The sequence below is a fragment of the Falco peregrinus genome, chromosome Z (assembly GCF_023634155.1).
Source record: "Falco peregrinus isolate bFalPer1 chromosome Z, bFalPer1.pri, whole genome shotgun sequence".
Taxonomy (NCBI): domain Eukaryota; kingdom Metazoa; phylum Chordata; class Aves; order Falconiformes; family Falconidae; genus Falco; species Falco peregrinus.
In genome coordinates, this window is record NC_073739.1 from 12,434,262 (window position 1) to 12,454,646 (window position 20,385).

Below are 20,385 nucleotides of genomic sequence, written 5' to 3' on the forward strand. Positions count from 1 at the left end.
TCACTGATGAGACACTGCATCCAGCTTAGATCTTTTACAGTGAGCATTTTTACTGCTTCTTTCTGAATGATGACATTTTCATCATCATCATATTCCTCAGATGAATCAAGGTCAAATGCATTCATCTAGGATGAAAGGTGTAAGAATGGAGCATTCAGTCTCATTGGCAAAGCACCTACATCTGCTATACCACAGACTGTGCACTCTGTATTTATATAGTCAGTATCACTTAAATTTCCTGCATATACCTCCATTGGCTTCCTTTATCCTTCCAAGACAAATTGCTTTGCTGTCTATCAAACCCATCTACTTCATTACTGAGAATGCTTCATCCCATGAGAACAAAAAGATGTTAAGTATCAGTGGTGGATCTCCAAAACATCAGGCAGAAGGAACAGATGGCAAGGATGTTGCTGAACATTTTCACTAGCTTTGACACATCCTTTTCTGCTACTCCATCATCCAACTGTCTCTTGACTCTAACACTCTTACATTCTACATGTCATCTACAGATCAGGGATGCTTGAGTATAATCACTAATGCTTCCCTTATCACAGAAAGAGGGCCCTGTCACTTGTCCTGTACTCAGATTCAGATTTGCACCCACATATGGACACACTTAAATTCTGTGCCTCATCTCCAGAGACATGAAGCTGTCCTCTGTAGAAAAAAAATCCAGTCCACTTTTGTAGTCTGACTGGCTTACGAAGTTGGCCTAACACTCTGTGAACAGCATTTCATTCTGTTTCAGCGATGGTAGAACCGTGGCCATAAAGAAAGTAATGAAGAAGGCATTCACACTCTCCAAATCTATACGTAAAGAAGTAAAGCAAGTGAGGTAAGAAGTAAAACCTGAGAAGTGACTGTTGTTCCATTTTTACACTGGTTCTTTAGGGGTTACGATCTGTCCAAATGTGACTGTAAATTCATATTCCTCTTTCTTTCAACCTTTGCTTTGACAGGAGATCAGAATTTCTGTATGCTTGATTTACTTTTCTCTCTACACTGTGAAAAAAAGGCACTTGGTTTTCCATTTACCCTACAAAAAACAAGACAGACATCCATGATAATTGCTGGTGTGCTGTGATTTCTGTTGATTTTCACAGGGAACTTGACCATCCCAATCTCTGCAAATTCATTGGAGGTTGTATAGAAGTGCCAAATGTTGCCATTGTGACAGAGTACTGCCCCAAAGGCAGCCTGAGTGATGTTCTCCTCAATGAAGACATACCTTTGAACTGGGGCTTCAGGTATAAAAAAACTTTTGAAAAGCTGAATGACAACAACTGTGCTATGTGCTGTTTAGGAAAAAATGTTAATTTTAGATTAAGTTCTAGGATAGAGAGGCCTGCACTGTGATATGGAGAGAATGAAGAAGAAAAAAAGTAAATTCAAATATCCAGCCCAACTTGTCTTCTGGGTTTTTGAGCAATCATATATTTAGTACTGGTCATTCTAAGCCAAGGACTTTTCAACCCACCTCTAGTTACACTGCAGAACTGGTTTTAAACTTTTCTTCCCAACTTCATTTTTTTTCCCAAATATCTTAGGCATCCTCATTTAATTAAAAATCACTGCATCTCCCTTTGTAAAGATACATTGGTGAAATGACCAGCATACCTAAAAATGCTTTATTATATTTACAATACAGAAAATGGGCTCACATTGTCAATGAAACTGCCACAAAGGCAATGACACTGTTTTTCTGAGAATAATCTTCTTGGCACACTCCTTCTACTTCTGCTTTATGTTTGTCTTCAGCAAAGAAAAAGATTGTAATGGAGGAAGCCTTCCAAGTAAAGTGAGAAAGTTAATAAAAAATGATTCTCTTGTAAACATTTGAAAGCACTCTCAATGATACAAAGGTACTGAGAATTTCTAAGAGAAACTCAACTGTCTTAAAAGAGGCTAAAGGCCTGTGGACTCAGACGGCTGAAAAGAAGTTATGGGCTTCCAGAAAACCACCTTAAGTGCTTTGGAAAAATGGGCATGAGGACACAAACTGAAAGCTATCGCGGTCATAGACTTTCTGTCAACTTCAGCAGGCTTTGGAGCCACACTTAAGTGAACATTTCATTGCAATGCTAGCTCACTGATTTTTGTCTTTCAGGTTTTCTTTTGCTATTGATATTGCACAAGGAATGGCCTATCTTCACCACCACAAAATGTATCATGGACGGTTGAAGTCTAGTAACTGTGTGATAGATGACCGATGGGTTTGTAAAATTGCAGGTAAAGAGAAGATAAGAAACAGAATTTCAAAACTGTCCAGCTAACTCACTAATGCATATAGATTTTACACTCAACGGTCCTCACAAGCACCTCCATGCTGACATTTCATGTGGAAATGCTGACTATATCAACCCTCACTAGAAGTGTCCTGTGCTGAAGCAAGTTTCATGTTACATTATCAGGTCAAGTCATTTAATATATGCCATGGATGCACACAACTGATCCCACAAATGATGGAGTCTACCAACATCAGTCTGAGCAGAAACTCCATCTCATTCTCAGTTTTGATACAAAGAGAAAACCTGAGCCATGGACAGTGCTGTATAGACATGTAATAATGCTGACTGACTGGTAAACACAAGGTAGTTTCATGGAGAAAAGCAGACTCAACTCAGACCTTTTCAGTCCTGTACACAAAACTGAACCACATTCTCCCAGAGACAGACTTACAGGGCTGGGCTGCTCCTGGTGCATGAAGGCAGCCTGTGAGGACAGGAAAACCACTGGAGGGTCTAGTTCAGTTTGCAGCTAGCAAAGGGAATGAAAACATTGATCATCTCTTCTACTTCCTCCCTAAAGAAGTTATCACGCTCTTTAACCTGTAGCCATCTTAGAAAAAGCAGCAAAAGATTTGATTTTCAGGGGTTCGTCCTATGACTAAGGCTCCTACACAGGGTCGTGCCTGCTGCTCCAACTCATGTAGTATCCTGCTGCCTTCAGAACTGCCTACTTTGCTTAGAGCCTGTTCTGGAGAAAAGCACAAAAAAATTGAGGTAGTTGATTACATCAACTGTCTCACCTTAGCACAGCTCCTATGAATTAAATGGGATCTCTGTGACATTGTTCAGAATTTAACTGGTAGCATTGTAGAGACTTCAAATATTCATTTGAATTCATTTGGTTTATCTGGATGCAATAACGTTAAACAAATCCCACAAATAACCCATGTGGGAGCTATTTGAAAAGCTCCGATGACCTCCAACATAAAGGATGAAGCCCTAGGACCATCTTAGTTAGAGGTCACTCCAGACAAAATCAGACATATGCGTCCTGTCCCATACACTCAACAGAGTGCTCTTTATATCAGAAAGTGAGCTGTTTTTTTCCTCCTCTCCATTGCTGAATCACAGGCTGAGAATCTCTTCTATGTTAGGCTAAAAGTATAGCTGCAAAGATGTTTCACATTTATACTGCCTTTATTCTGAAGCTAGGGGGGTGCAAGCAAAGCCCACCATCTTTCAGTAGTTCTAGCCTATCTAACTTGTAATTATTCTAGCAACCTGCCACCACAGATAAGGATCAGGGGATGGCTGAAACAGAAAACTGCATTTGCATGCTAACTCTTGCACTGAAGTGAGCCTGGTCTCTGGATATAATTTTATAAAATCATGAAATAATTCTGATTGGAAGGGGTCATGTAGTTCAACTTCCCTGTTGCCATACATTGTCACTCAAATATTTGGTTTCCAGATCCTATATTTGCAATAGCTTTAGGGGGACAAGACCACCAGATACACACTATTTTTAAACTAAGATGTGTACTTCAAATAGGGAAAATTAATTCCTTTAGACTAGTTGTGCTGTCTACTAATGCACATGTTTCAGAGAAGTACCTACTAAATAGTTTAATTCCTGTTTTATTCCATGGTAGATTATGGTTTGCAGTCATACAGAAAAGAAGATTCTCCTGAGGAATCAAGCTCACACCAGCAGCATTTGATACCAATTTACACAGCTCCTGAAATCCATTCCCTTTCAGACTTTGAACCCAATTCTATGACAGACGTCTACAGGTAGTTAACTTTTCCTGTTCCTTGCACTTAATAATCTCATATCAAGCTGGATATTCTTTCATGACATTTAGGCTCAGTGTAATTCTGTGGTCACCCCAGGTATATGTTTCACTGTATTTTGAAAAGGATTGACCCTGGAATACAGAACAGCATGAATAGTAGAGGATCTTTTCTTTCAAGGTAGATAAACAAATACTGAATTCACTGACATTATGTAAATGCAGAGTTCGTCTAATGATTTATAAGGAGTTACTCTGGACTGGTAAATAAAAAAGGTATAAATATCTGCTATTATCTAGTAAACCATCTTTGTTGCTGTTTCTTATGAAAAAGTAGATTATTTTCAATAATGGTACTACCTTAAAAGTTAATAGCATCAATTTTCCAGAATGTCATAATGCACATCTGCATCCCATAATTCTGTAATTAGTGTCAATACATTATTGTTATGCTTGGTTTTCAGGGGGAAAAAATAGTGGTAGGAAAAGGAATTGATGCACTAGTGAATAAATCCATTTCTTTTATGGAAGATCACTTCACAATGGCCTATTTGGCTATCAGGCTTAGACTTGCCAGTGATGGATAGCTTCTATCCAATCACTTCTCAGACAAGTGGGACTACAATTGAATTTTCAGGGAGTAATAATACAATGAAAAAATCATTGAACTAGGATTTTAAAAAAATTACCTACATGTCTTGGTTATTGCATGACTTTTCTGTATAAAGTAGGAAAATCACTGTGTTCTTGGTGTACCCTATTTCATACCAATGACACTTCCTCTGTCAGCTTATATCTAGTAGTTTGCTGAAAGCATTTGAAAGGGGGAAATACAGAATGGTACTACATGATGTTTTATGGCTCTTTTCTCTTACTTTTTCTTGCCACGTTCCCAGCGCAGAAGTCTTCTATTTCTTGGTGACTTTGGTAGCTAGCAGAATGTAAAGAACTGGAACTGAAGTAAAGATTGAAATGCTGATAATGCAGCACACTGGAGCAGAAGGTGGCATGGTTATTAGCATTGTTTATCAACAACATTTACCAAAGTGCAGCTATTACTGCCTTTTATCAAAAGCTCTGAGTTTTCCTCTGGCCTACACTAGGCCACAACAAATGTTTACTGCCTTAGGTGACTATTGTCAGGCTATATTGAAAAATTAGTGGCAGAAACAGAGAATGTTGTTTAAGTCTTCCCCTTTTTTCAATTAGGATTCATTAAAAATTATATTGGCTGACGACATGATTTTATATATAAGATTTACTGGATTAATGCACATTATTCCCTTGTAAAGAAATGTATGACTATTTGCCAGAACATTATTAATTGTAATCCATTCTATCAGATTATGTAAGCAAGAATTTAAGGTCTCAACAGTATTTATATCCATAGGCTTAAACATGCCCTTAGAATTTGCTTCAGAATAGCTCAGCTAAAGGCAGTTCATCACTGTATTGTGATGAATACACTGAACGGGTATTTCTGGCTATTGTCACTTATCCTCTGTCAGTCTTCACTTTTTCAGCGTGTGCTCGTCCTAGAAAGTGCTGTCCTCCAACTAAACATTAATGTTTGGATTGCCTTATGCATTGCAGTCTATCATTGCCCCACAGACAAAACACATTCAAGAAAATGTTTCCTTGGTGCTTGTCTGGTTCACACTTTACCCCTGTTCAGGTTAGGTATCATTACTTGACTTTGCAGGCAACCTGGCCTCCTGAAGCCATTTCTTGCCAAGGACTCCCATTAAAATAGTGCTAAGAGCTGATTTGCTCGTATCATAGGTGACTGCAATGAACTTTTGACAGATTCAGTGAAAGCTTGATGAATCTATCTTGCTGTCAGTCCCCATGTCTGCAAAATCCAGGTCTTCTTTTGTTGTACTGCAGTTAATCCTTTCTTGGTCAAAACCAAAAAACAGTCAGAAATGAAATCAGAAAACGGAAAAGAGCAATATGCAGCCAGGGAAGAAAGAAAGAGATGTATCCTGTAGCATTAGAAAGGTTCTTTTCTTAACTGAGTTGTTCTTCAGAACCTGCATTTAACATAGTTTGTGCTGATGATATGAGCAGGTGCTAAACCTTCCTGAGCATGTATGTGGTGGACTTGCTGGCCAGGGAGCAGTGTCCCAGTCTTGAAGTCCTTAGCTTTTATCTGTGCAAAAATTCCATTAAAATTCCTGAAGGTACAGCCCAAACAAAAAATTAGTAGAAACTGCAGGAGTAGAACTTGTAATTTTGTGTGCTCATACAGATGATTCACTTGCTTTTAAAGTTCTCCAGGGAATGTGTTGGTCAGATGGGAAAGCTAAAATGGAAATGACAACAGAGCATGAAAGCACCTCCTGTTTGAGCTGAAGAGGCTGCTTCCAGTCACAGTTTATCCTAGATTGGCTCCTTTTATTTATAATCGTGATGTGAATTTCACTATCTACTGTGTTAGGACTTTTTTGACCAGTGCTGCTGAAGCTGAATGAAATCAATGCTGCTTTATCTGAATTACCATCATCTAATTACTCTCCTTGATAATCTGTTTCAGTTTTGCTGTCTCACCAGGACTGGTATCCCTTTCTACTACCAGATCAATCCAAAATTAACATAAAAATATCATCAGATTAATTTCTACATTATTCAGTGTGGTTTACATATGCATCATTTTATGTGCCAGTGGTGGTCCGTGAGTGGACTGAAAGATAGACATACCCCATTATACTGCCAGAATGCCTTACAGAACATGGCAACCATTAGCAATACAACAGATTGCAAACGAATATTTCCTGTAAAAATAAATGTTATCAAATAGAGATGCATCTAGGGAGTTAATTATTACACAGTTTCAATATACAAAGAGGCAAGAGCACCTTTATCAGGAGTGCTGGCTGGAGGAGGTGCTGGCTTCTATAGATATAGCTGTTTCAAAAAATCCTAGTGAATTCAGTAAGGAGACTGAATACCCAGCTGTTAACCCATTTTTTCCATTGTTCACCCTTGATGAGTGTGCTTGACCTTGATTCATCTGAGGAAAATGATGATGATAAAAATATCATTCAGAAAGAATGAGCAGAACTGCTTACTGTAAAAGATCTACTCGGGACACACTGTCTCATCATTGACTTTATGGAGATTTTCCAGAAGAATGATCTATACTGAAAAGAAGCCAATCCTCCAGCTGATGATCTTGATGAACCTGCTTCTGCCCCTTGATTACAGCACAAACCTGACCTGTATGTTTAATTGGTAGGTATCATGTAAGTCCCTGCATATACCCCTCTGGATTCCATTAATTCTTCTAGAGGAAATTGCTTTGCTGTCTACCAAACTCAAATGCATCATCTCTGAGACCAATAACTGTGAGAAGAGACTGCTATGAAATGATCAGTCACAGATGTCTGAAAACACAGAGCAGTAACAGATAGCAGCACTGTTGCCATTCTCCCTTTTGCAATACTAGGCTTTCAGACATAAAATGGAGAAGAATAAGAAATCACGGAAAGAAGAAATCACTGACTTCTTTAACTGTTATTTCATTAAGATTCTGTTTTGGTTTTACTCTGCAGTTACGCCATCATTTTACTAGAAATTGCCACAAGAAATGACCCTATGCCAGTAAGTAAAGATAAAGTTTGAAGCTTGCATGATGACTTTTATGCTGTTTCTGCTGAAGATACAAACCAAACTTTGAGTAACTGCATCTTTGATTTGTTTTTTGAGCATGAATTTTCCTCTTGATTTTGTGGGTGCAAGTTCAGTTTGAAAGGAACATGCAATCAGGGCTTCCTCATGCATCTACCAGTATTCCCTTCAGGACTCTGAAGAAGAGTGTATGACAAAAAACAGTATAGCCCCAGAACTGCCTGTTGGTTAGCTCTGTGAAGCTTAATGACAGCGGGGTGGAGAGGGAAGGTATGCCATAACATCCTCTGTCTTCTCCTGTTGTTTCTTCTCTTTCCTGCCATGCATCAGCACTTTCAGTGGAGTCTTGCAGTGATAAGAATATGCTAGAAGAGCAAGTAAACTGCCGTCTATAAGGAAAATGTCATCTTTGCACATGTCCTGTGATCAGTGCTAAATAGCAAACAGAAAAAATGGACCTTAAAATTGAAACCAGATATTCTGGATATGTAACTATGTTCTGTCTCAATAATTTGCTTAACAAGATCTCTAATGATGAAGATCTGAAGCTGCCATCCTTCCATTTCTGACAGCTTACGATAATAGACCAGTATAGGCCTTGTGATTTCTCAAAAGTTTCCCAATATCTTACCAATTTTTCATTTGTTTCAAAAGCTGTTTGCCTCATATAAACACTGAGATTAAACTATTTTAACCATGAAAAAGCTTTTAGACAAAGCCACCCAGTTTAGACTGGGTTATATCCCAGTTTGTTATTTTTTTTCTTGTACTCTCAGCTGATCTGGAAGTGGTAGGGAAGACATCATAAAAGTAGTTGTGATTGTAGTAACTTATTTTCAATGGGTGGTATGAAAAACACAACACTTGTTTCAACATTTTCCAATACCTTCTACACTAGAAAGATGATGTGCATACAGCTGAATATTCTTGGTGCCCACCTCTGGCGGAATTAATTTCAGGAAAGGCTGAGAATTCTTGCCCATGTCCCACAGATTACATAGAGGTGAGTAAGAGACAATGTTGTGTACAAAAGTTTGCAACTGAAGTGAATTTAAGGCATGTCACAGAAGTTTTATGGTAATATTAACTTTGATGAATGTAAACAACTCAGAAATCAAGAAGTATATCTCAAACAAGGCGCAATGAAATGCTTTAATATCCTTAATAAAAAAAACTGTCATTCTGACAAATTGAAAGTTTCAGCAGTCCCCTTAAACTGTCAGTGTATTAAATGATGCTTTTAATATTCAATAGTTGATTTTTGTGCATTTTCACTTTATTATAAAGTGTTGAGTTCCATACATATTTTATATTATTAATATCTATTTAGCTTACTGGCAAAGGACTTTCAAATACTGAAGTATGTATCTCAGGCAAAGTACGAGTTTGGTTTGATTCTCATGCATGAGATCTATGTGTTCAGTAATAAAATAAAGTACACCTCCTTCCAGTTCAATTAAATCAGAACAGAATAACATTGTGGCATCCTTATTTCAGCTAAAGAGCTGTATAATTCACATTTGGTGGTTTGTAGCAACCCAAATGCAACAAACCTCACAAGCAGCACTGGATGTTAGTCAGGAGTTAACATTCTTAAGTAGTTGAGTTTTTAATCTTCTGTGAATTTTGTGTACAGACAAATTCTCTGAAGACAGTACGTGACTCTAACAGCATAATACTGTCTTAAAACACAAGACAAGAGCTTAAGCAGTGTTTGGCAGAAGGGGCATGAGCATCTAATTAATGATTTCCCACAGCAGCAGTTTCATGAACTAATACCCTTTGTTCAGCCTGAATCAGTATAACTCTGCCACTTTTCATCAGCTGCAGATAGGGTTTCTGCATGCACGGTTTGCACTGAGAAAATAGTAGTATTAATTAGAAACACTGCCTATGCTTGGGATGACAAAGGGCTGTTTGCTTTTCTCACTCTTTCCCTGCTGCAGTTAATCAGAAGGTGCAGAAAATATAATCCAGCCCAAAGGCCTACATTTGAACAAGTCAAGAAAATGTTGTACAAGATGAATCCTAATAAAGTTAGCCCTGTTGACATGATGATGACTCTGGTAAATTTAGTTTTTTAATTTAATCCAAGTCAATATGCTCCCTTGCAATTAACTTTCACCTCTATCCTTCACGTTTGTTTTTTAATCTCATACCCCTTGTTTGGTAAGAAATTCCACAGTCTTTCATTCAGCCCTGGTGGGCTGATTGTAACGGCAGTTCTGCTTGAGACCCAGCTTTCCTTCTCATTCCATTTCTGTCAGTTTTTCTTAACTTTCTTCTCTTCTTTGTGGCTCAACATTCTTGTTTCTTCAGTCAAGTGTTGTTTGTTTTTTAATGCACTCACAGGTAACTACATCCCCCTTTTCCAGTGGCTTGGTGGTGTTCTCACAGTACTGGGGGTATAGAATCCGTGCATGCCACAACTGGCATGTTTACAGATGCATTCTGAGCAGAGCATCTTAAGCCCATCAGCAGAGAAAAGATGCTTCTGCCTCCACAGGCTGTTGCTCACACAGAACAAGGATGCAAAAAGCATAGCATAGCATAGCAGGATAGTTTATGAAACAGCATTGTGAGCTTTTGGTAAAGGAGTGAGAGTCAGATACCTTTGGTTTTGGTAATATATTTTAATTTATATCTGCAGCTTGGTGTCTACATTGGGTTTGATCCCTAATGTTTACATAGACTTTGAAAAGTCTGGAATTGGCTTTTGCCCTCTTACATGTAAGCAACTATCTTATATACAGAACTGTAAATTTTCCTAGGGAGAAATCTGGTCTTTGGATTCTGTAAGAAAAAATTAGTTATCTCAGACCTGAGCCTTTGCTTATCTGAACGTTTTCAAAGCAGAATCATTCAAATGCTTAAATCCTATCCAATTACAAACCTGTTTCAGTAAAAGGATTACTTTATGCAATTCTCTATGTTATTTAGATGGAGAAATACAGCAAACATCTGGAGATACTGGTTTCTGAGAGAACCCAGGATTTAATGCATGAAAAACAGAAGACTGATCGTCTGTTGTATAGTAAGTTATATAACAAAACTACTGTATATTCTCAATAATAATTTGATTGTCTAATTACAAACAGGAGCCCTTTGATAGGTGATTATTTAATAGATAACATTTAGTTGGCAATGAATTAATATACTTGTTCCTTGCAAAACTGGAAAGATATTTAGCAACTTTTTATATTTTCCCCCTGAAAATCAATGCACTCTGAATGGCTCCAGAATCTGTAGCGCTCTCACTTTGATCTTGCTTGGCAGTCCTTCTCGATAGTTATAAATATTAGGGAACTGCTTTTGGACTGACGTTACTTCTGATGGCAGTGCATCTTCCAGAATTCCACAAGAAAAAAGGTATAAAGGAACAGGTATAACACATTAGAGAGAAAAAGGACTTGCACTGTAAACGTGCAAGATAGGTGAAATAAAGATAAAAAAAAGTCAGAGAAGAGATAGTAAACAAATCTAACACAGGAAAAAACAGTAACACAGAGTTGACAGAAAAGGAGTTAGTAATATCCCAAGTCACACTATTAGAATCCCACCTTACTCTGGCTTGGAATGTATAAATACTGGTTTGTTTGTACTGAAAGTTACGGGTCATCTGAAAAATCTGGACTTTTTATCAGTGAGATTTACTGTAAATTCTAACATTACAGCAAAGATTTTTGAAGCTAAAGAGTGCTTTCACCTTCAGAATATTTCACATTTATGAACATTGCTTTTATACCTCTAAACAAACTTGTTCTCTTTCTTGTGTGCTTTTATCCATGTCAAAAGAGTAACAATGCTCTGTTTTCTACAACAGGTATGTTGCCAAAGCAAGTAGCAGATGATCTCAGGCAGGGAAAACATGCACAAGCTCAAAGTTACTTAAGTGCCACCATTTTTTTCAGGTAAACAAAAATGAAAGATAGGATTAGAACTATCTTACTAAGAAACTTCTAGGATCGTAGTGAGGGTGAAGATCCTAATGAAGTACAAGCTTTCTATCTAAACTGCCATTTATCATACCAGGTAGCAACATCTGACTCTGCAAACCAGTGTCTTTCCATATTCTCATGCCTCTCCATTTTTCCTTATAATTAGTTAAATTAAAAATGAGGTTACTGTGGAGCTCTAACACACAACAACACATCACTCTATGTGTGTTACACACATTTGCATGTATGTTTCATAAGCAGGCCTGAGTAAAGGTTCCAGCATTTAGCTGTGAAGGAAAATTGTCTATCCTTAGAGTCCACATGGACTTAGTCTGTGACCTGTTAAGTGTGCATGAAGCAACATATAAATTGCATGTCTTCACTTGTCATAAATGGACAGATATTAAGTTCCCTTTTTTCATTTGTACATAACCCAAAACCGAAGACAACTTAGTTTATGGCAGAGTCTAGCTGTAGAAAATGGTTTGTTGCATTGGTGAGCAAAAAGGCTTAGATCAGTCAGTCCTGTTAAATGGAAGAAGTCTGTTTTCAGTTTAAGTAAATGTCTGAAGACAAAATGATTCTTTAAGTTACTCAGTGAAAGAAACACTGCAAAAAAGAAGGTTGAGGCAGTTCCACTGAGAAATGATTGCTATGTGTTTAGGATCACCAATCTGCAACAGTTAAGACAGTGGATGAGTATGTTCTTTCTGTTGTGTTTTAACAGTGACATTGTTGGTTTCACTCAGCTGTCCAGCAGCAGCACACCTTATGAAGTGGTAGATCTCTTGAACAAGCTTTACACCACTTTTGATGAAATCATAGATAACTATGATGTCTATAAGGTGGAGACAATAGGAGATGCCTGTAAGTTCCTGGAGTGGTGGACAATGATGGGGCATGGGTATTTCATCAGGATAGGGACTGACTTGATGACAAGGAAGAAGAGATGAATGAAATTTGGAAAGCTTATTATGAACGGGAAGACAACACAAAACAATTAGGGGTGATGTCCTAGCAAAGCCCTAACAAAATTTAGGAACATTTTCCTGCCTACCTTCCATAATTTCTACAATTGAAGGATATTGTGGATGGGACAAACGAGCTGAGTAAACTACCGCTTTTTATTTTTTTATTTGATTATTTGATTTTGGTTTTTTTGATTCCTGTTACCTGTAAGGTCTGACTTTAAACCTTGGCAACAGATTAATCCCAGTTAGCAATGTCTGTTTCACAAGAGCACAACTGAAAAATTTGCCTTCTACATGACAGAACAGATGTCATTCCATAAGCTTTATTATCTGTCTTTTTTGCAAAGACCATGACAAACCTCTCTCCTAATACTCTTTAAGGGCTTGGATGCCTCTTCTTTTGTTTGTTTGGGTTTTTTTGGTTTTTTTTTAAATGGCTTTCGATTTGTTTCCATAGGAATCTGCTGGGGATTAAAACTAAGTTCCATCCAACACCTAGCAGAATTTAGCAGGACTTTTGGATGGAACAGGAAATTCTGTAAGATGTGGGAAAAAACCCTGCTTTTTTTTCCTGTTGCATGGTTAAGCACATTCTGAAGCATAGAATTCCTGAACAAATGCACCCAAGGGATCCTGAAGAAACCTGCCTCTTGTCCTACACAGTAGAAGTCAGTGCAGGAAGCATAGCACAATGCCTAGTGGGAATCATTATCTGTCTTTATAATATCTACCCAAAGACAAAAGCCACTTTTCCACTACCTGTCCCACTTCAAGAACCCTCAGTGGAAGGGGGGAGGAAGAAAAGGCAGGAGGGAATAAATCTTATGGAAAATTAAGAAGGAAATCCAACATTTTTCAGAGGTAGGGTAATTACACATATGAGCTGTTGCCCTATCCTTCATTTGTTTCTGGTTTTCTCTGCTCAGCAGGCACAACTGTGCTGCAGGATATGAAGGAAAAGGGCTTTGTTTTTTCTAACTTAGGCAGCATCCTTTGGTAAATGCTTATGTAATGCTGAAGGTTAACACAGTTGCATTGTTGTGTTAAGATATGGTGGTATCAGGAGTACCCAAAGAGAATGGGATCCTTCATGCTGGTGAGATTGCAAGCATGGCTTTAGACCTTCTGGACGTCTGCAAGACTTTTAAGATCCCACACAAGCCCAACACCCTCCTAAAGATAAGAGCAGGAATCCATTCAGGTATGTTGAGAGGGCTGCAAGAGTCCTTCTCTGGTTTAACAAATGTTCCTGTAGTGGCATTTCCTATTAAAAATGAAGTTGATTTCTGGACATGGGGTGAAACACCTCACAGAAGTCATCCCAACAGAATATTGGATACCTGGAATATTGGGAACACAATGTGGAATACAACATTGGAAACACTAAATACCCCCAGTGTATTTGCTGATATGAGTGAGGACTGCCGTTCTGTGTCTGTTGTCCTTTTCAGCTGTTCTCTAAACAGTGAGTTGCTTCTTTGATCTAGCCTTCACTCTCAGACTCCCAGCTCCCTGACCTAAACTGTTGTGTGGCTGCAGCTCCTTCTTGACAGCCAGCCAGAGTGGGACATGTGCATTGCTCAGCATCTGCAAATTAAGCAGCTTACATTGTCTCAGAAAGAGAGCATATCTTCTGTATTTTAATGGGGCTGACATGAAGGAATCAAAATGCTCATTTTCTGCCTTCAGCAGGGACAGGTTACTTCCTGGTCTTGTTCACCATGTGTGTGGTGAGCACTGTATGCATAGCTCCTGTTGGCAGCTTTCCCATCTCACTGCTCCTCAAAACGTTCTATTGTCATGTTGAAACATGATTCTGCAGATGCCTTAATTCATGCACACTACCTCCGTCCCATCATCACTTCCCCCATCATTCTCCTTTGAGGCCGTTTTGCAATTTCCTCCATGCTCTGGAAGCCATCTGTCTTTGTGTAAAACAATACTGACAACCAGTCTCTCATTAATGAACGAGATAAAAGGTAATGTAGGAAGCAGCTATGAGGCTGTATGACTGACTATGTGATGGTAAACCACAAAATATCTTGTTTTCTTTTCTTTAACAGGGGCAGTTGTAGCTGGAGTTGTTGGGACCAAAATGCCACGGTATTGTTTATTTGGAGATACCGTGAACACAGCTTCCAGGATGGAATCCACCAGTGAAGGTAACAAGGAACAAACTGCAGATGTGGTTTTGACCATCCCTTAATTAGCTCTGAAAAAATGTTATGCGGAGTCCTGTCCTGTTTAAATGACTGCAGATCCTCTCAGGAGGCTGTTGACTTCTGGGTCCAATCTGCCTACAGGCAAATCATGCCAGTGATACTCACTACAATCTTTGTAACAAGTTTCCCTCATTCCCCAAGTCTCAGAGAGGGATTTTCATGGTTTTGAAGTTTTCTACAATAAAAAAGGATATGAATCAGATAAAATAAGAGATAAGTGGATATGTTCACTGTTTCTATTCATTCCTGGCACCCAGACAAATATTCTCATGACTCCTCTTTTTCACTGATAACTTTCTTTAACGAAGAGTACAAGAGGTGGTAGGACACCATGGGAGCTGTAAGTGCCTTTAAGCAGCATAAAGATGATATATATATATATGTCCTCCAGCAAAGAGATTAGACATAAATCTCTAGAGATTAAATCATGGAGATGTCCTCCCTTTCACTTCTTCCCAGGAGATAACAGAGCTCCATGTTTAGTTAGCAAGCTTCATATTTAGCCTGTATGAGCATTTGAACCTCAACTTCTGAAATACTTTAGCCTGATCTACAAGAACTGGGGAAATAAATAAATAAATAAATAAAAGAAGAAGGGGGGGGTGGGGAAAGAAAGCTTCAAGGTCAAACAACCTTTAGGGCTTGTTTTTGTTTCTTTCATTCATGAAATGAAGCTGAATAGTTTTATGGCTCACATTGCAATGCTTTGTAAATTGATTTGAATTAGACAAAATCTAAGGTGTTTTCAAGTTTAATTTCATGATAAAAAGTGATGTTTTCAACATCTATCATGATCCACTGAAAACAAGCCAGAAAAGCAGAATGGTCCTACATGACAGATGTGAAGGTTTAGCCTGAGGGTTTGAGAATCAGCCAGGATCTACTCCTTCTCACTGTTCTATACATTTTTCAAAAGCAAATGCTAGACTGAATGGAACACACATAACTTAGTTTTCTGTCAGTGTCCTAGAAAACTCCTTTCCTCCCCCTCCTCATCCTCCTCCTCCTCCTCCTTTCAGGGTCCCTGTGTCATCTCATCTGAACTGTTGTAGAACTAATGCCTTCAAAATCTGCTTCCATCTTTCTTCTTATATCCTTTTCTGTTCTGTATGTCAGTCTGGTTTTCCTATGGCACATCAACACTATAAACTTACATATAAAGACAGAGCTTTTTATCTTTAAAGTCTTCTACCTCCTTCTTTCTCCAGCAACATACGCCTGAGGATCTCATTACATTAATCTGTTTAACCCTAAGATGATAACTTTAAAATAAATAAATTAATTAATAGCAATGTAAATTAAAATTGCTATCAGCTGGAATCTGAGTGCTAGTGTCTTGTTCCCAAGATGGGATCACTGGATGACCAGTTAAGATACCAATATGTACTGGAAAGAATATTTCAGAGATATGTACCTCAATATGTTGAAACATTCATTTCCTGGTGAACAGGTGTCAGGTTTTTTGAGACTTCCAATAAAAACATTTAAACAAACAAAACCAAGGTGTATATTACAAAACTATCATTTTCTGCTATAAGAAAAATAAGTGTGAAAATCTTAGCCAGTTCTGCTATAATCTCAGATCTTTTTCAAGGCAGCAAAATGATTTAATCAGTGTTGCAGAATTTTAGAGGCAAAAAAAACCCCCAAAAAACACACCAAGGTTTTTTTGGCATTTTGGCAAAAATTTGCTTCTGGCAAAAGTAGGAGTATTCAGAATTTGTTCTATTTTTCCTCCTCCTTGGTCTTTCCTCCATCATTTGGAAAAGGCAAGACAGCCAGGGTTTACATGACAATAAATGCTCACCTAAGGAAACGTCACATTCTAAAAAAAAAAAAAAAAGATAGTGGAATTATGGTAATGTGGTCTCTTCGTCATGTTTTTATTTACAGGTTTGGAGGCAGAGCAAGGATGGTAGTTTCTTTAAAGTTTAGAGTTTGCTGAAAACTATTTGCGAAGAAATTGCTAGTTCTTTATTGACCAGGAGGTAGAACTATATGTGGTATTCTCCCCAAGATGAAAAGCGTGCTTATCAGTAACTCCAGCCAGGAAGCTATGAAGAGTAGACAAATAATATTAGATGCAGGATGTGAAGAGCAGTGTTTGTTGACAGCCACCTATTTGTCCTGAGATGCTCTCAGAAAGAGGCCAGTATACTGGAGCCTGAGTGCTATCATTCCAAGTAACAGAAGAATGACAGCAAAAACATGAAAAAAGCAAGGGGGGCTTCATTAATGACTCTTGATGTCTTTGGCACATAGAGGGGGATGGGTCTGTGTTAGATGTTTAAATTGTTACCAGATGACAGTTGTCTCTTTCCAGCTCTTAAAATACAGTGCAGTTCAAGTGCGTACCAGCTGTTGGAGCAGATTGGGGAGTACGTGTTAGTATGCCGCGGGAATTTACAAGTCAAGGTGTGTATGCAACATTTATACTCAGCTTTTCAGAAAGGAGAGTGTGAAAGAACTCTGGAGTCCCTGAATTTTAGCCCATGCAGTCCTCTATGTCTGAGTCCTTGCATTAAACTGTTTCCTGTCCCTGAAGAGAGCAGGCTTAAGTTTCAAACCAAGACCAATTCCATGAGCTCATTCACAGGACAGCCCTGGTAATTCAGAGATGAAGGACCTAGTCAAACTTGGAAGTTGTGTGTGGCACGTCACTTTGTCATAACGGCTTGAAGTCAAAAAAGATCATTCAGAGACATCATAAAACGTCATAAGAGTTCAGGACTAACATACCTCTGGACGCAGTTTTGGATGGGACTACAAAGAAAAATTTTAATTGATAGTGCTGCTACTGTCTTTTAAGAAAAAGTTTTATGCCTCAGTTTTCCTGTATGGCTGACAGGCACATCAGTCTCTTTTTGGGACTTGCTTTGAGTTGTTATAAAAAGATTATTATTACAAAAGTGATGCATAGTATTATAACCCCATGACTCATTTTCTTCCTTAGGGGAAAGGAGACATGGTAACATACTGGCTTGAAGGTAAGAAAGCCTCTGCCACCCAGAAGGCAGTCACCAGCACTTCCGTGATGCTTCAAGACCCCAACAGAGCTCTGTTTAGTTTGCTACCAGGTGTTCCTCCCAGTGACCCTCTCTCAAGTCCTGCTTACTAGCCACTCGCTACCTCCTGTTAGTCTGTTAGGTCGTCCTGCTGAATTAGAAAGTAAGAAAAGAAATAGTCCGCCCCTTTGGCTTTGGAGATGTATTTGCTCAGATTTTATTTACAGGTATTGCTTTCCCATCAGTGGCAGGAAAAATACAAAAAAAGCAAAAATTCGTCTTCAGAAATTATATATAAGACAGACCCACCAGACACTAGGGCTGAAGGTAGCTCCCAGCATTACTTGTTGGTTTGGATCTGCTGGGTAATCCCCTGCCAGAAGCCTCCATCACCTCAAAGCCAGCTGGCTGGACATTCCAGCCTGTAAGCTTCTCCCACAGGAAAGAAGGAAGCAGTGTAGTGCTGCTATTCAGCGGAATGATAAACCTTGCGGGTGTGACTGGTTTCGTGCTATGAAAGGGAAAAATGAGATGTGTATTGTGTTAGAGAGCAAGGCCCACTGAAAGAGGAGGATGAAGCAGTGCTGTCATAGTGGATACAAATTGATGAGAATTTGTGCTCCTGCTTCCATGTCATCTCCATTGCCTGGAGCAGAGAGAAAAGAATTAAGAAGAAAGGCCAGACTATTTCCGTAGAGTCAACACTTAGTGACACCTGCCATCATGGTACAGAGATCTGAATGTCTTGGGAGAGAAATGAAAGACATTGCACACTGTTGTTAAGCAGAAGAGAGTCCATTTCAGCTGCTCTTTGCCTGCTCTGGTTTTTCTCTGAAAAAAAGCTCCTAAAGTTAGCTTACGTTATGGAGTTGCTTTGACTAAAGTGGCAGTGAACTTACTGTAGCTGGTGAGCTGTCTGACTGCAAAATCAGGCAGCTCTCTGAGTCACTCCGTAATTTAGGACACAGTTTGGAAAAGGTCATTCCTGAGCAAGCATTTCCTGTAAAGAGAGACCCAGCACTACACATGTAGTGATCTGTTGATGAGCGTGGATCTATAAGCATTGCAGGTGTTGACTTTCTTTAAAGACAAAGCATATATACAGTGGACCCTGTTTATATTTTTTAGTGTTTTACTTACGGCAATACATTAACTTTCAGGGCTAATCTATTTTGAAGAGTTTAGCCAGGTCCAGCCGAATTGATTAACACACGGTCCAACAGAATTAGTTATGTGAAATGCAGAAAGGAAGGATACCAAAAGTCACAGCAGTTCCACCATAATGTGAACTGGACTGGCCAAAGATAAGTGGGAAGAGGTGGAAAGGAAGTACTATGAGTAACAAAGTACCATCTGCTCCTCCTTATTCTGCTTCTTTATCCTCCATCCTGTCCCCGATTCTAGGTATGAGTACAGAAGCACACATGCACATGCAGTTTTTCTGGTATAAATTTGTGCATCTTAAACAAGCAGCTGATGAGTTAGTTGTCCATGTTCCCATGTAGCTAGCATAATTTTGATGCTGAATATGTGCTGTGTGATAGTAATAGAGAGTCACAGTATAGTCCTTCTTCAGCTTCTGTGCAAAGTAAATGCAGTGGTAATGTTAGATTTTTCAGAGGTGCCTAACAGAGATTAGAAAGCTAAATCCTTCCAAATTATGGACGACTTACTTGAAATCCACAGAAAAATATAGAACATTCTGAGTGAAATTCTGTCTCAGAAGTCTGTGGGAATACTGCCACTTGAATGGAACCAGAACCTCAGCAAGGGACATAGAGCTGATCTTGACACTTGAGACCCCAAGGCAGAACCCAGCCAAATTCTTTAAAATTAAAATTTTTAATTGGTTTCACATAACTTCCTGATCTTAAAAGATTCCTTTCACTATTTTTGAGTTTCATATTAGTATATGGTACAGTACAGTTAACTTATTTGTAATCTTAGCAAAATTAAGCTTTTAGTTCTCCAGAGCCCAGAGGTGTTGTTAAATACTATCATTGCCCTTATTCAAATCTGACCTAGATATTGTGAAACTCTCTGTTCTATTATAGTGCTGCATGATATATATTTTACATTATACTTTTAATGAGTTAGCTTTTTAAAATTTTTATTAGAAAGGTGCATGTCATATGATCTTTTATCAAATGTCAATGTGAAAGCATGTGCTTTGTTATGTTTATCTGTAGCAGTACAGTTTATCTGTACAGTTTTAACCCTTCTGCTGTATTTTAATGTTGGTTTTAGAATTAAAAGCTTTAAAATGAGTGTCTTCTGAGTTTAAAGTCTTCCAAACAGAAATGAGTGATGAGTGACCATTTGCAAGCTTGTTTGATTGACAGCCTTCACCACTGACATGTGCTTGGCTAGTATTCAAATTCTGCTGAAGACCGTAGCGAGAGTCATGTTGACTTCAAAAGGCTTGGAAACTGGTGGTTATCTACAAAAAAAAGTACAGCTTGAAGAAAACCATTGTCAGCCTACCTCTCTGTTTTGCTGTTATCTTTTGATCCTTTTGAATCAGATTATTTTCTAAGGACCGTTGAATCTGCAGTATCTCTCCTGAGGCTTCAAGCAATAGTCCTTAGTAATGTC

General features: G+C 38.5%; 1 protein-coding gene across 1 annotated transcript in view; it reads left to right on the forward strand.

Moving 5' to 3' along the window:
* LOC101920659 (atrial natriuretic peptide receptor 2-like) overlaps positions 1-20,025 on the forward strand; it is a 36,643-nt gene extending 16,618 nt beyond the window's left edge. Inside the window, exons 10-23 of the mRNA XM_055791022.1 lie at positions 752-838; positions 1,107-1,250; positions 2,111-2,232; positions 3,884-4,025; positions 7,579-7,631; positions 8,572-8,657; positions 9,601-9,720; positions 10,595-10,688; positions 11,478-11,565; positions 12,320-12,459; positions 13,612-13,764; positions 14,627-14,725; positions 17,109-17,200; positions 17,739-20,025. Of these exons, the coding sequence (XP_055646997.1) occupies positions 752-838; positions 1,107-1,250; positions 2,111-2,232; positions 3,884-4,025; positions 7,579-7,631; positions 8,572-8,657; positions 9,601-9,720; positions 10,595-10,688; positions 11,478-11,565; positions 12,320-12,459; positions 13,612-13,764; positions 14,627-14,725; positions 17,109-17,200; positions 17,739-17,903 (1,585 nt within the window). The 3' untranslated portion in view covers positions 17,904-20,025. The remainder of the gene's footprint in view (positions 1-751; positions 839-1,106; positions 1,251-2,110; positions 2,233-3,883; positions 4,026-7,578; positions 7,632-8,571; positions 8,658-9,600; positions 9,721-10,594; positions 10,689-11,477; positions 11,566-12,319; positions 12,460-13,611; positions 13,765-14,626; positions 14,726-17,108; positions 17,201-17,738) is intronic.
* Positions 20,026-20,385: the final 360 nt, after the last annotated feature.